General features: G+C 41.9%; 1 protein-coding gene across 1 annotated transcript in view; it reads left to right on the top strand.

Moving 5' to 3' along the window:
- The window catches only part of MKX (mohawk homeobox), a gene marked incomplete at both ends in the record, with an annotated part of 44,065 nt that extends 28,051 nt beyond the window's left edge, over positions 1 to 16,014 (top strand). Inside the window, 2 exons of the mRNA XM_082327320.1 lie at positions 15,688 to 15,721; positions 15,828 to 16,014. Coding sequence (XP_082183446.1) covers positions 15,688 to 15,721; positions 15,828 to 16,014 — 221 coding nt within the window. The remainder of the gene's footprint in view (positions 1 to 15,687; positions 15,722 to 15,827) is intronic.
- Positions 16,015 to 16,363: the final 349 nt, after the last annotated feature.

The raw sequence follows: 16,363 nt of genomic DNA, 5'->3' as shown, positions 1-16,363 counted from the left end.
ACACATAAACTAGTTCTTTGTAAACAAATGTCTTAATTTTCTTTAAACTGAATATTTAGATGTCAAAGAGAGAGAAGCTGGATATGTCAAACATATGGTTCCTATTGCATCAGAGGCTTTCTTAATTTTGTTATTCTAATTGAAAAGACATTTTTGAAAGCATGCTAACATTACAGAAACTAATCTATCTGACCCTCTGTCTGGTCTGGGTTTTATTCTTCCATCTATCACCATACTCTGGAAACATCTTCCACTCGAAATGTACAGCAGTAACAGTATCCCTCAGGGACTTCAAATTGCCCTCGATACTTCCAGTGCTTGACATGGAAGCGCTGTTTGGGGTAGTTGATGTTGGGGAACTGACAGGGGCTTAAAGGGGAGAGAATTAGGAAGAGGGAAGGAATTGGAGTAGGGACTATGATTTGTTCATAAGTTTTTACCTTATTCCTGGATAATTTATAACACAAAATGCCTTAGGCTAAGTAATACCTTTAACTGGACAAAATTTTTATCCACATCAGAGAAATACTGCAGGTCTGCTTTAAAATATAAGATATTTTATAAATGTCATGTAACAACTACCTGCTTGAGATAAGGCAAAATTTTGGTTTGGCATCCAATATGTATTCGTTTCTCCTCCTGCAAATAATAGGCAGAAAACTATTAAGTTTACAGCTGAAAGAGGTACATTTGAAATAGAAAACACATTTGTATTTCAGGCAGTGCCGTTAGGTTTTCTGCTAGTGTGGGCTTTAACCGCAGGTGCATGCTCTGCAGAGGGCTGCGCAGTACACACTTGCAGGTTGCGATGGGGTGGGCTGTCTTGTGGAGCTGAGTTGGAGCCCCCTCTCCAGCAGCACCCTGAGCCCTTTGCAGTGCAGGCGCCGCGCTCTGACCTGCTGCAGTGAGTGCACCGGCTGTGCCACTGGCTTTGGTCGCAATTCTGTATAAATCCACCTGCCCCAGGCATACAGAATGTTTAACAATAAATTGCCTTTTTCTTATCCACTAACGTGTCCAATATAAAGTCCACAAAGGTTATAGAGGTCAATTTATTTATTAAATGGAAATACTTGGGTCCAAAAAACATTATGAATCATTTTGGTGTTTTAAGTTCAGGATGCAGAGTAAATTATTCCAAAAATAATGGTAGCCAAATGTCATTCCCTCCAAACGTTTGTGTAATATCTATTTATCTGTGGACAGATGACTGCTATGTATAATCAGAGGCAGACTTTTGTCAAATTGAGACTAAGTAAACACAGCTGAACACAAGCAAGTTGGACTACAACTTTTTTGAGTTTTGCCAGCGCTGTTATGACCTTGAAAATGAGTGTTTCTTCAGAGCAATCTGCTTTCAATACGGGAGAATTTTTAGTGTTTCAAATTAGCAAGTGCTGATTGGAAATGTGTTCTGTTTAATTTTAATATTTTTTTTGTCCAAATAAATGAAAAGTGTGCATTTGCCCAAAGGAGGGCATCCTTTCTGCTGCTTAGAAAGTAGGAATGTTTTGTAAAGGAACGTGTCTTGCACGTATCTATGAGAACAAGAATAACAGAGAAAGAGCTGTACGCTCATCTGAAGCTTCATTATATAATCAGAGAAAATTTTGGACTGTTTTCTTGAAATATAAATGCTTTTTTTTAAAAATGTGCTGTGCAAATAAATGTAGCGTTTAGGCAGTAGATTTTATACTACTACATATCTAGATACTGTTTTCATCATCCTTGAAAAAGTAGTACTTCCCTTTATAAATTTTGCCCATTTTTCTAAAATTTAGCGTCCTACTAAACATTTTCTACAGATCCTATTTTTCTCTGAGACACAAAAAGAAACGAGTCTGATTTTATTGACAAACAGGAGTACAATTTAAACCTTAGTTTTACTGTTGGAATTTTCTGCTTTTACATTACCAATCATTTGAACAGAAAACATTTTGCTCCCGTGATTTTAAAGGCCACAGTATTTGGAGTCTCGAGGAGGCTATGGGTGGGCAACAGCCTTCAGGGTGCGTTGAGTAGCCCTCAGGATGCTCCTACCGGAGATGGTAGTTGCCTAGGAAGTGCTATCAGGAGACTATTTTTAAAAGACATGCTTAACTGTGCATTGCAGTTGGGGTTGATGGTGTATGCCAGTGCTAGCTGAGTCCTGCCTGTGGGTGAGCCGCTCTCAGTAGTGCTCCGAGGGGCTGGTTTTGCCAACACCTTGCTAGTTTGTTCATCTGAAGTAAAACGGTTGGTGGTAGCCAGCTAGGTAGGTTGTGTGAGTGCTTTGTGTGCCCTGATGAATCTGTACTGTCAAATACAACGTTTGCTGGTGGTGCACGGTCTGTTTGCCTGCTGTTGCAGAAGGAGGGTGGTGAGGACAGCAGGCGTTGTCTGCACGTGGGATTTGCTGCGTCTGCTTTGCAGACCCTTTGCAGGTCTCCATAACCTTTGCAAACTGTGATGTACAGGCTATTGCTCTACAGGAAAGCTTTGGCTCATGGGCAAAAGTAAAAACTCTTGCAAAACGAAAGAAAAAGCTTGTATTGTTTTAAAAGTGGAAACAGAAGTACTACTAATAATAGCAGCGAGTTAATTAGAGAACATGCACCATTTCAGTTCGCAGAGCTTAGAGCCTTTGTGCGATAGCTGCCTGGCTTGCGTGACTGCTCAGAGTCCTCCTCTCATTCTCCGTCCAAAGGCTCAAAGCCTAGAGTTGGACTGTGTTGGCAGGATCAAAGGATCTCAGTTTTTTTCACTATAGTTATTCCCTAAAAAATAGGAATGTTATTTATGTCTGGAACCATGGCTTCCTGTCTCATTGCTTTCCTCTATAGAAGTGGAAATTCTTAAAAGGGAGATGAGGATGCAAAGCTATCTGTACAAATACATGATTGTTGCAGATGCTGCTTACCCTTAGGAAAGCACCTAAGCAGGTCAGGGAAGACACATAAGCAAATTACAGAAGTGTGGGTTACTCAGAGATAAAGTTAATTTGGTTGCTCCTTGAGCAAAAAGTCCACAGTGATTTCCAACTGCATCTGTGTGAGGAATTGCATTCTATGAATGCAGATCTTTTCCATATTTTTATGCGTATATATGTAGCCCAGTTTTCCCTGATTGCAAACCCTGCTGGGTGAAGGATTTTTTTTGATTTATAGTAACAGGAGGGAAGACTGCTTATTTATACATGCTGGTAAAGCTTCTGAGTTGTTTTTGATCTACAGATCTTTCAAACTATTCAAAATTCATATTTTTTGAAGTATGTCAGTTGCTTTAACCATAAATACCATATGGCTTTACCATAAATATGTATGTGTGTTTTAAGTCTGATATCGCAAACTGTTGCAGGAGAGAATTCCCTAATAGAAATCTCCTGAATTCCAGGAAAACATGTATGAGCTGATGTAAAACAAATATGTAGTAAATATGAGATTATTGCCTTCTGCACCTGTCTCACGTATTGTTGAAGCACCCTATCTCTGCACTGACCTGACATTTTTAAACAAACAGTATTGACCCTATTTGGGGGAAAAATGTTATGAGGGGCTGCTTTAGATAACATTGTCTTTGATCTTGGAGGCTGACAGCCAGCAATTCAATTACGTTTTAGAGGAGGCTGTTGGCTTTAACTGCTGTTGGATCATATCCACTATTGTGACTTGGGCTACACTGGTCAAGGTAATCAGTGCCTTTTTGGGAGAAATATGTTTAATAGTTCTGGATAATACATTTTTTCCCCTGCAGTAATAATACATCGTGCTTCAATAATTTGTCATTTTATTAGTACAAAGGCATGGATTACCTTTTATCACTCATTATTTAAAATATATGTGTTATTACTGTCACAATTATTATTACTGCTATTTTGGTGTAGTTGCTATTTTGGTATCATTTCCAGTGGCCAGTGTAGCTTTTTCAGGTGAGAGCTGTTTGCAGTGATCTCAGAGAATCAGTATCTTCACTCAGAGAAACAGCCTGGGCATATTGCCCGTGGTTCGGATACTCTATTTGAAAGCAAATCTGCTTGGCTTGAAATATGGTGGCTTAGGGTCCTCTACAGCTCAGTCATTGCATTTTTGCAAACTGCTCTCCCTGGGATGAATGGCAGAGGGTTTGAATACTCCTCGTTGTTATGCAGTGTGTCCTACAGCTAGAGGAGCCGACTGGAACAGTAATAACCTCTGCAGCGCTGTGGAGTGAGTTTTACAGAGGCCCCAAAATTCATGCAATTGTGCTATACGAAGAACTGCAAGCAGTATATCAAGGTCAGGATGAGCTAGTAAGCCCTGTCTCTCCACAGCAATCTTTGCTATGATATAGGTTCATTAATGTGGCATAGCATCGCTGTCACGGCTCAGGCAGGGTGCTGTGCCACGTGGATACATGATGTCCCGCTACGTGGTGCACATTTACTCAAGCGTGCCTCGTGTCTGAGGCCCCTAGTGCTGAGAAGTCTGAATTCAGTCCCGTGTTGTTATCAGTTGACGACGCTTCCCTGCTGGTTTCTTGAAAATCACTGTCTCCAAAAGCAGCAGTGTGTGTTGAATAACAAACCCCTTCACATTCAGACTGTTCAGGTTTGGGAACGGAGCCAACATTCTTGAAGAATGATTTAGTCCAATAAACATCTGCAAAGTCTGTAAGACTGTCAGAAGCAGTAACATTGAAAGTAAAGATCATATCAGTAGCAATTCCCCTGTCCTGACAAGGCATTCGGTGCAAATATTTGTTCAGTCATCCTTGCTCTCATTCCCGTTATCACAGACAGTTTCACATGTTTTGCCAAGAGAGCAATTCCATCTTCTTCCACAAAGCTGTTCACATCCAAGGCCTTTGCAATGTTAAATACCGGCCTACTACTGTTTCAGGACTTCCCACACATGCTCCTTTGGAGTGCAGGAGCCTCATCTGTCTTACGCAAAGACTCCGCTGTGAAGGGCTCTTACAACTTTCAATTAGTGAGCATCTGCAGTGTTAAGGCTTTGCTGCTCCTTGAGGATTCAAGCTCAGTTTGGCTGATTTAGTACACTGCACCAGTCTCCATGATAGTCAGGATAGTCTTTGAGCTCTTTCTAAGTACAATTCTCCTTCAGAGTCATTGAAATTGCACTGTGCTAGGACTCAAACCATTTATAAATAGAAGATGATATTTGGAGAAGGAGGTGTTTCTGCTTCTTCAAAACCTCTTGGCAAATGGGTACAACTTGCTGAATAATTCTGGGCACACAATTCTGCTCCAAGAGCCTTCCCCCGTTTGCCTGGTTTGCTGCACCGTCTCTCACTTGCCTGGTGAATAGGAAAATTGAAAACACAGCCCTTCTTGAGATACCTCCCAGTTTACTAGAATCTCTGAGGGCCTGTTCAGAAGGTGTCTGGGAATATTTAGGTTTGGGAAGAAATCCTGTAATGGAAATAATAACAGTGGAAGTTGTGGTGAGCAGGAGCATGACGACTGCAGTAGCTTCACAAGGGAAAGCAGAGGGAGCAGAACTAAAAACTTGACTCAGAAAAATGCAATCAAACAGTAAAATCATTTTTGTGCAGTTGGAGGTGAGAATAATCCATGGGCATCCCCTTGCAGTTCACTCAGCAGTGTTTCTTTCTGCTGGTTATTCTGCATACGGTCAGGGAAGTATGTGACTACAGGTTTCTGTGTAGGTTCCTGTAATTCCTCAGCATGTGGAATAAAGGGGTTCCCATCACATTTCTAGCTAGATGAGGAAATACTTTTCTGATGGATGTGAACTAACCCAGTTTGAAAGAAGCCTCAAAACCCAGCTCACATCCTCACTGGGTGCTCATTGCTGCTTCTCTACTGCCAAAGCACTAACGTAAATGCAACTAAGCATCTCTGAGAACAGGATGATTGATTTCATGATGTGCTGTTCCGTGCCATTTGATAGGCTCCATCTGGTCCTTCACAAACTTTAATAAAGTTGTTTTCATAAGACATCTGTAGGATTTCACAAATGGGGAACTGAGGCACCAAACAATTACAATTTGAAGTCATTTTAGATACCTAGGACCTTGTGGATGCTCATTATTTCATGGCTCTTTATGCATTCAAAGCACGGCTCTCGTTGCCCTCATTTGCACCTGCGAGCGCTCAGCGCTGCTGCAGATGAGAGCCCGGGCTCTCAAGTCGGAGTCCAGAAACTGGGGAACGTACTGTGGCATCTATGAAAAGGTTGGTTAAAACAACTCATCCAGCCCCCCCCACAAACTGTAGCAGAAGAGGGGGACTGTCAATCACCAACATGATTTACTTGGCATTGTTAAATCTATCTGACTGTCTTTTATCTTCTTGTGTTCCCCTGCTGCAACAGCCTTGCAGCTGCTGTGCTGCGGCACTGAGGTTGTGCAGGGAAAGGTCTCACCTACTGCTCCAGGTTCAGCCCCGGAGCAGGTCCGTCCTGCGCCTTCGGGGAGGCGGTGACCACAGAAAATACCAAGTGTGATTGTACTGCTGTATCTCACAGTACGCTTAGTGGGAAGGCAGACTGCTTAGGCATTCCCGCATTTATGCACACATCATATAGAAGCAGATACAGATACGTATATATATGAATATATCTGTATCTCCTTATAGATATAAATAATTTTTTAAATTTCACATGCGATCCCTTAATTTGTAGGATCTGTTGTACAATGGTTGTCTGAGGTTACCATGAAGCTCTTTTGCAGCCTACAGCCATGTTTATGGCTGTTTGACTGTTGGAGCCCTGTTTGTGCTTATGCACTTCCTTACAAGCTGCTTCAATTTTTACGCTTGTGATCACACAGAGTGCAATAAGTTTGGGACCATAACTTAGGTACCTGGGCTTTAATATTTGGACATAAGTATTATGCACATCTCAGTACCCCATGCAGTGGATGGAAGTAGCTGTTGAAAAAGATCATATTCGTCAGTCTTTTCTTTATCCTACAGGCAAGTGAAAGAAACAGTGAATTTCCTCTCCCTGACAGACTTATCCATTCTTTACTTCATGCTGCTGGCTAAACGCACCCTGGAAATCAGTTCTGGCATTCACTAAGAAGTTCCTCCACTTGCCTGAAAATACAGCACCTTGTAATTGAAATTGCCTTTGTGCAGCATATGCCATGTCTGAGCCCGTCTGGCTCCCATGGGCAGGCGAGGAGCTGGCTCCTGCGAGCGGGGCGACGGGAACGGGGGGCACAGTTCTCCAAATTCTGCAGGAGACTTCTGAAAATATCCTGTGTGCATGCATTCATATCATAACGTTACACCGCATATGCAGGGTCTGCTCCCAAACCCACAGCCAACTAGCATAACAAAATCAGATTTTACTGCTGTAGTGTCAGCCTACAGTTGAAATATGGCTTTGAAACCCTCCCTTTCACCCCGCTTTTTTAATGAAAAACAATTGGGCTGGAGTGTAATAGTGCTTACCCTGGCTGCGTTTGACTTTAGCTTTTTACTTTTAAAGCCTTATTTTAGGCTTTAAGAGCTCCCAATTAAACTTTTTAGATCCAGAGTGAAAGCCTGAACGTGCCTGCCTGAACAACAACGAGATTCCTGGGTGGGAAAAGGATATTTTTGTATTAAAAATAAAGAAAATGAACACAGCAGTATGTTTTCTCCCTTCATACTCCTTACTCTTCTTTTTCCTAATGAATCTTCGTTTGCCATTTTCTCATTTCCTTTTTTTTTTAACGTCTCCCATGCCCTTTCCTTTATTTCTTTTTTTCCTTCCTCTTCTCCTTTCTCTTCTTTTCTTTATTTCACCCTGTCCCTTCCCTGCTGCCTAACTTGGTTTTCACTGTTAACCCATAACAGTTTGCAATAGGAGGGCTAACTACTTCATCCTTCCAGTCAGCACACCACGTGCTGTAAATCCCTTTCTAAATAACACCAAAAAAATGAAGCCTAGGTCAGATATTTGTTTATCCATTATGAAATGCGTGTGGGAGACTATCACCAAGGAATCTGACAACATTACACTATTAATTACATGCCAACTCAATGAGGAAAGATTTGATTTCAGTCAGCTTTGCAGCAAACTTGAAAAGAACATAATACCGTATAACCGTCAGTTCGTTAACAACTCGCCTCCAACACGGTACAGCCCCGACTCCCATTATAAGCCCTACTAAAGTCTGGCTAAGAAAACAAGTCTCCCACAGTGCCCTGCATCTCACCAAGGAGAACACACTGTCACTGGTCATAGGAAATTTAGAGCCAGCCGTGACAGCCCGAACAATGAAGTGATTTACACCAGGTTTGTATCTAGTTTGCTAAGTCATAAATTCTCACATGCAGGTGCATAGCCCAAGACTGTAAGACCATTTGCACCATGCCTACTATTATGTGGGGCTTTCAGTGCACTTATTAATGCAAATGTTAATATAGACCTGCAAACTCAATTCTCTTTTATGGTTTATAAAATACACCTATCCCAGTCTCTGTGGGCATGTACACTTATTTTATAAAAATCACATGTATTAAAATGTAACTAGATGCCTACTCCACTTCAGCAGGCTCCAGGCTGCACAGGGAAAAAAAGTCTTCAAGTTCCCAGGTATTCAGGAAAAAAACTTGAGTGGTACCAGTCTCTCACAGTTAAAGCTTATATCTGATGTTTTGGTGTAAGAAGCAAATTTCAAAGAAAGATTTCCCTGAAAAGGCTTGGTCTGAGGCGTGATGGCAAAGGGATATTTCCAACATTGGCAAGACCCAACCTATGTGTCTTAATAGAAGAGGTCAGACCAGGGCTAAAGCTGTTCCTGGAAAAAAAACACTGGGAGAACAGGGAAAAATATTCACTGTAGCTGTCACTGTGAACATAAATTGTCATTATGCAGTTTGTTCATCTGAAAGGAGGTAACAGCTGATGACAGGTCCGTTGTACCTGGTGTCACTGTGAAGCCAAACAGGGTTGTGGGGGTGACTTCATTACAAGCAGCTCCATAACCTCCTCCTGGAAGAAAGAGAGGGCAGTGGTAAATGAAAGCTTTGCTGAAAAGGAGTTTTCTCTAGAGCTTGGGCCCAGACCTCGTTCCCGCAAGTTTCTGACAGCTTTCCTCCTCCCACCCAACAGAAGGACATGGTAATAAATCTTTGTCAGTAGAAATCCGGTACCCCCCTGAGATCGGACCAGCTGCGGTTGGTATCACACGCACTCCCAGGTCGCAGTGCCTCGCCATGTCTGCAGCTGCAGGTTGTCTGAAACTCGAATGGGGACTTTTGTTCCTCCACCGAAAGGCTCTGCTGCACGAGCACTGCCAGCCCCAACCGGGCGGTTTCACAGGGACCTGCCCAGTCCAGGACCTGCTCTGGGCAGGAGTGGCTTCATGAGGGACAACACTAGGCGGATCCCATGTGGAGGTGGCCCAGGGTCTGCAGGAGGTCAGCCACTGGGGCGAGTCTGGGGAACGTTTCTGTAGGAGACTCTGGTTTGGAGTCTCTTCCAGCACAAGCTTTATTGCCTGTGCTTCTCCGTAATTCATCCTTAATAGGTCTGATGTCCCTAAGAAACCTGGGAGGATGGTGGAAAAGGAAAAGGGTGTTAAGAGTTGCTGTGCTGGATCGGATGAGTCCTGTCTATGTCTAGAAAGCCTCTGGTAGTGTGCGTCTCTGGCTGAACGGTATCCGCATTCAGAAACTCATTTGTCTGTTCACATCAGGCTCAAAATGGGAGCACTGCAAGTGTAAGCATGGGAAGGCCAAGTCCTGCTTCCTCCAATTCAAGCTAGAGGAGCAGACGTTTGCTGTGCTTGGGGTTTTCAAAAGGTGCTACAGTCTTTGCACCAAGATTAAATGACATTTCTTGTAAGAGGAAAGGGCCTGGCCTGGTGCTCTGGGCTACGGTTTCCCCTCCCTTGCACTGCTGAGCAGCCCGTGCTAAGCCACCTTCCCTCCCCAGATGTGGGTAAACGTTAGTGATGATGTGTGATTCATGGTTTAGTTTGGGATCCTTCGGGAGGAAAGGAGCTGTGTCAATGCAGAAGAGTACAGGAATATTAACTCCAGTTAACCCAATTTTGTTCTTGGAGAACCAGAGATCTGAAAGTCGTATGTGCCCTGAAATTGCGGTTTGGAAAATACTAGAGTCAAGGTGTGTGTGTGTGACCTACAGAAATACCTCATCTCACCACTAAGTTACTCACACATGTAAACTTCATTTTTCATTCAGCTGCCCCAATTTATTTCCTGTTCCTCCCTCTTTTTCCTCCTCTTGCTTGTTTTGAAAATGCTGGTCAACACATGTTAAGCCAGAGTCTCCAAAACCAACAAAAGAAAGTTCAGGAGAGGCAGAGGGAGAAACAGCTGAATAACATTGCCAATTTTAAAATGAAGATAAGTTATATGGGACCTTTTACTGAACCAACAAATATTTTATAGTGTTCACCATTTGGGGCCAGCAGTTCTTTTTTCCTCTCCGTTTTGAGCTAGAATAGAAGGTGTGTAATTCGTCAGGAATCTGTACATGTTTAAGTAGCTTCAAGAAATATGGCAGACATGTGGGGCTGACCTACTGTGTCTTGACTTCCATGTCCATTTTTTCCCCACTACATAATGTTCTGTACCCTTTCCTCTCTGTCTTGTTCCCTCATTCACATGTTCTTTCCCCTGCTGGTTTCAAGCCATCTTTGCTTTGTCGGTGTTACCTGATAACACAAAGCAGGGTTTTAAGCCAGTTAGTTGTTGCAGTTCAGCTTGAGCTGTATATAACACCAAGCAGGGGAGCAACGTGGATGCTTCTTGGTCCTATGTAAGTGGTCGGTCTTTCTTTTGCTGTTCCCAGCAGGGCCTTTAGGTGTAGTCAGTTCATCACCGCACACATGTGATATTCTTAGGTCAGAACTCTTAGATCCAAAGAATAAAATGTAACCGTAATTAACATTATTTAGCACACCCTTGAAGTCATCCAAGCATATAAAAGTTATTGGTCTGGACTCGGCAAATGGTAAGGGTCTGAATTGTTCTGAAATATTTGAATGTGCCGCAAGCACCACGTAGCCAGAGAGCCTTTGTGTGTTGTAAATTGGAGTAGGCATTTACGCTCTGGCTTTCTTCTTTAATACTGGATGCAGTATGTAAAAGAGCACTGTGTATGTACTTAGATGTATATCTTCTTGTGAATTATTTGTATATTATTTTGACAACAGTCAGGTGTAATGGCAATGTACTGGAGGTAAGTGTTGCTATTGTCCAGTTTAAGGATGGTTTGCCTGCAAGAACCCTGGGGTTTATTTTCTTTGGGTGGGCCTTTCTGATAGCAGAAGAACAAAAGAAAACATTTTAAATATAGGAGAAATTCTGGAAAATTCTGCTCTTAAATGCTTTTGAAATGGTCAAAGTATTGCCTAGGCATGTTGTCTTTGGACTTCTGAGACTCATTTCCATCTCTGCTAAAATGGGACTGCAGGCTACCTTGCAAGAGAGCTGTCAGAATCAGCCTGTGAATATTTATGAAGAAATTTCGTGGTGAAAAAAAAATAATATATGCTACATATATTATTAATAATTATGTGACTCCTGAAAAATCCCATACTGTATCACAAAGCTGGTATTGTCCAGTGACTACACTCTTGGCACTGCATGCTACAGTAAACTGTATACTGAAAATTCATACTAATGGAAAGGTATACAGGATTCCATTGGTAAGTGATTTATAGTGACTTCCTATTATAAACAAGAGGGAACAAATATCCCGCCTTGCTGGTTTCTTTGGGCGGATGGTGAGAGCAGAATGAGACATTCCTGGCCAGGCAAAAGCTGGTTCGCTGGATGCTTGCAACTGGGAGCAGAAGGAAGCACCAGAAAGTGAGGTATAAATGACAATCCCTAATTATAAATGATTGAATTTGCATTTTCCTAGTGCTTAAAACTTTCCAGTTGTAGAGCAAATGACCACTGTTTTAAGTGATTTCCAAATTTGTAACAAAAAGATGTTTCTGATGTTTAATATTAGATAGACTTACTATAGGATCTCAATATACGCTGAAAGCCTACCAATATCCTTTCACAAGAAGCACATAGCTTTCTGAGACAGAGGAAACCACCTTCAGCAGCAGCTTCTTTTTGGGTTTCAATTAATAAATATGCTATTGAGCACAGCTGTGTTTGTTTAGGAAAGTTATTTGTGCTGGCTAGTGGTATGCTGTTGATAAACTTCAGTGTACACCCTAAATAAGTCTTGGGAACAGCGTGGAATATAATAATGCATCAGCACTGGCTTTCTCTGGAGTCACTTGACACATCGATCTAAGCTTGACAAGTCTGTAGGGGTTGAAATTTGTGTGACAGCCTGCCTTGATCCAACTAGTGGGAGGACCACACTTTTTCAGAAGGGACCAGAGGTGGCTGCCACCTAAGGCATGTTAGATTAAAGTTAACCACAGTGCTTGGAGAGGGCAGCTATGGTGCATCCTTGGTACCTCGTATAAAGTGCTGCCTCTCACGCAGTGAGAGAGGACTCATGAGTGAAGTGCGAGGTCTGCCCATCAGCACTTGCTGTGGGTGAGTCCTTAGCTGAGGCTACTCAGATTCAGTACGCTGCATCATTTTTCCATTCCTTCCATCACCATTTCCAGAGATGTTACCCAGTCCCAATGCCATTTCCTCATTGCCTCAGAGAAGAAACCTAGGAACATGTTGCGCGATGGTCAAGAAATCAAACACTTTCCATGTTGAGAATGCTGTTCTTTGACTATATTCATGAAACAGTCCCACCAAAATGTTGCTTTTACAGTTGAAATATACTTTGCAATTGTTGTGCAGTTATGTCAAATATCAAAAGCTTTAATTATCAAAAGCTTTAATTAGTAGTCAGGGCTAGAGCAGGTAGATTGCAAGGGATGAAGAAGCAGCGAAATGTCAGGCAAGGTTCACCTTTTCTTTAAAAAAAAAATTGATAAAGTTTTGTCATCTATGTTCCCTCTCTTGTCAGTAAAGAGCCAGACGTGGCCAGACTGCAGTTCTTCCAGGCTGAGCTAAACAGTTACGGCTGTAGTTACACCGCCAGTTTTTATCTCCAAAGGAGAGATACGGTCCTATCCTCATCCAGCTCACAGCTCACATCCACATGGATGATAACGCTACCCAAAGGGAAACAGTGGGAGGAGGTGACCATAGAAGAGGGCTTCACAGTCTGGTTTTGCAGCAGCACTCAGGGATGTTGGACTGCGGTGTTAGATAGGTGGGCTGAAACCACTTCTTGGAGGACATCTCTCTTGTTTGTGAACGGAGTCTGGACAACTAGCCTGAATAAAGACACATTATTTAGATGGCAGGTTCATGGCAAGTGAGGTGAACCCTACTCTTCCTTTTGAGTTGGATCAAGTTGGTTTGATGGACAAGATGTCAAGGAGAGCGTGGGGAATGGTCTTTGTCTCTCTCAGTGTGGCTGTCCCCATCCAAAAAATGGTGGTAGTACTTATTTCCTTCACGAAGGGCTGTTCAGACAGATGTGAGCTGCTTGGATGCTCTGGTAGTGCAAACTGGGATATGCTGTCAGAGGTTTGGTATAGCAGAAAAGGATTTTTGGCAAGAAAAAGAGGGGCTGTGCTTTGAAATGATGGATTTTCAGACTTCATTGTAGTAACATGCTTTTACAGCAGTTATTAGCAAGAGCTTTGCAAATTATCAATGATGGTTTTATTGTAACCCAGTTTCGAGTTTCTTTGACATAAATTATTTGCTTGAAAAAACATAAAATCTGAATAGAATAAAAAAAGACTTGTAATTCAGGAAAAATCTTCAGCAAAATTAAAGAATGGGTAGCTCTTTGCTCTTGGATTTTATTTTTTAGCTTTGCTACTGCTTTTATACCATGGGCAAGCTGCTTTCTTTTAGAGCTGGCTAAACACCAGTAAAAAATATTTGCAAATACTCCTTCAAATAAACGCTGGAATTGGAATGTGTGTCACCATTCACACCTCCTTTCCTCAGAAGTTTGTACAAGCAATTTTTTTGTTCGTAGGAAATATTTTCCAACAGCAAAAGAAACTGACAGATGCTTGAGAGAGGTGTATTTATATCCAGGTTTGCTCTGGCAACGACGTTCTCTATTACTTGCCATTTCCATTTCCATACCTACTGACCTATTCAGTCCTAAACCTCCCCTTTAAAATTGTCTCTATTAAAAAAAAATTAAGCAGGGCTGAAAAATTATTTGTAGCCAAGTACAGCATGAAGAAGGAGACTTTTGGTGTCATTCAGTACCTCTCTCTGGATCAAATGTTTCTTTTTTCCTTGGTTCCCTCTTCTCTGCATAGGTTGAACTTCCCCCTCTTGAATCCCATTCAAGCATTGATCTAGGAGAGCTTAAGAGATACTGATTTAAGATGTGCTCTTTTGGAACAAAATGAAAACCTTGGTCACTTATGGACATGTATTTATAAAACTGTTTTGCAAAAGGATGGAGGCCTGTTAAATCAAGCAGCTTGGCAAACATCTGACCTCTGAAATTACAGCTGGTCTGCATTTCTTCTGGTGAGATTGTGGTCTCCAGTGGTCACCTCCAAGTGCTGGGGAGTGCTGTTGGGCTGAGTTGTTCAACGTGGGTTGGCGGTATGAGAAAACGGGCTGCTGGTCGGCAAAGTTGCTTGTAAATGGAGAGCTACCAAGGGCTGCAATGTGCTTTGGGACCTATTCCACTGGAAGCTCAGTTTAAAGAAAAGGTCAACTTTTAATTAATAATCTGATGGAGATCTAGCAATAAGGTTGATTTTTAGTTGGGAATCCAGCCTTATAAAGAAATGCATTACTTTATGAGATTTATGCTGTGTTTAGGGGCTTTTTGGATCTTGTAGCCATTAATGCTCATGCCATTGCTGTTTCTTTTGTTTGACTACTTCTCCATAGGTGTTGCGGTTAGGCATCGGCTTCTCGGTCCTCTATAATGTGTTTCTGTGTCAGGATAGCAAGCCACTGAATAAAGCTTATACATTTCTGCCTGGTAAATATTTCTGGCTTCTCTGCGACGTGAGGACTTAATGAATGAACAAATGTGACTCTTGATGGGAAAGTGTAGCTTACGCCTGTGATGCAATTTTGTCTTTGAAGGCTGTTAACCAGGTGTGCTTGTTACTTGTACCCTTCTCAGCCTGCTTCTTGTGACTGAGTTGCAGCCTGGGCGAGGGGCGCATTAAAAACCACACATATCATGTGTGCATGGGTGAAAGTCCTATTTTTAGTGCATACAAAAAGGCATTCAGTGAAGGGCAACGAAGCTGATTTTTATTTTTAGATTTTGCAATTCCTTATGTCCTTGGGATTTATGTTTTAAAAAACTAGCTCTATCACCCTGCAAAATGTAGGTGAACCTCCAAGAGCAGCTTTATTCTCACTATTGCCAAGATAACCTTTTCCCAGACATAGGCTGGTGTGGGATGCGCTGGGCAGGGTTCAGCACCAGGTCTGCCAGTGTGGTTCTGGTGAGGCTCAGTGAGGTTCTGCCTAACCAAAGCCTGTTGCTGTAAGGTCATGTCTCAGGACCCTCCCCACAGCATTTTTTGTGACATGTGCCCTGCTCCAAGCTCAGTATAGATTTCTCCAGGCAGACACTTTCTTGAAGCTGGCCCTTTGTATGTGTCGAAACAAAGATTTTATTTGGAAATCTGGTATCAATTTTGGAATTAATCTTGGGTTATTTTTCCATATGCCTATTCCATGAACTTGCTTGTTTTAAAATCTATTAAAAGAAAATAGACATCTTTTTTTTCTGTTTTCAGAAACCCTGGAGAATGGACCAAATAAGTGTGAAAGGTGAGTAAGGGACTTCACAGTTTTACAAAATTATTATTATGGTTTTCCTGACAGCACATAGCTACGTAAGCCGTACGTGTAAATATTTGTTATTGCTTGAATCTAGCGCAGCTAACAGAAAAGGAACCAGCAAAGACGAAACATACTGGAAGGAGATCAACGCAGCTATGGCCCTAACGAACCTTGCCCAGGGGAAGGATAAACTGCAGGGAACTACCAGCTGCATCATTCAGAAATCATCACATATATCAGAAGTAAAGACTGTTAAAGTGCCGTTAGTTCAGCAGTTTTAAGAGATGGGTCCTTTTTCTTTTTCCTGTCAAACGGACGTTTTCCTCACAGGATTGGTTTTCAGCAAAATCAGATTCACAGATATGAGGCAAATGTGGAAAATAGGCCCCCTTTTACAGTATGGTCAGTTTAAAAAAAATAATGTTCCTTCTGACTCAGACATTTTCATTGTATTAAATGAAATGTTCAATTGCTTCTATAAAAGGCATGTAAATTATAAAAAACCCTGTTTTTATCAAAACATTAACTTATTTTATGTTAATCAAAGTGCGCATAAGATGTTTGCATTGCTATTACAGTAAGTGCCTTGCTTTCAAAAAATAAGCTATAACGTGGGCATAGTACAACAGT

The sequence above is a fragment of the Platalea leucorodia genome, assembly GCF_965183815.1.
Source record: "Platalea leucorodia genome assembly, chromosome: 1".
In the NCBI taxonomy this organism is placed as follows: domain Eukaryota; kingdom Metazoa; phylum Chordata; class Aves; order Pelecaniformes; family Threskiornithidae; genus Platalea; species Platalea leucorodia.
This window is presented reverse-complemented; position numbering and strand designations above follow the sequence as displayed.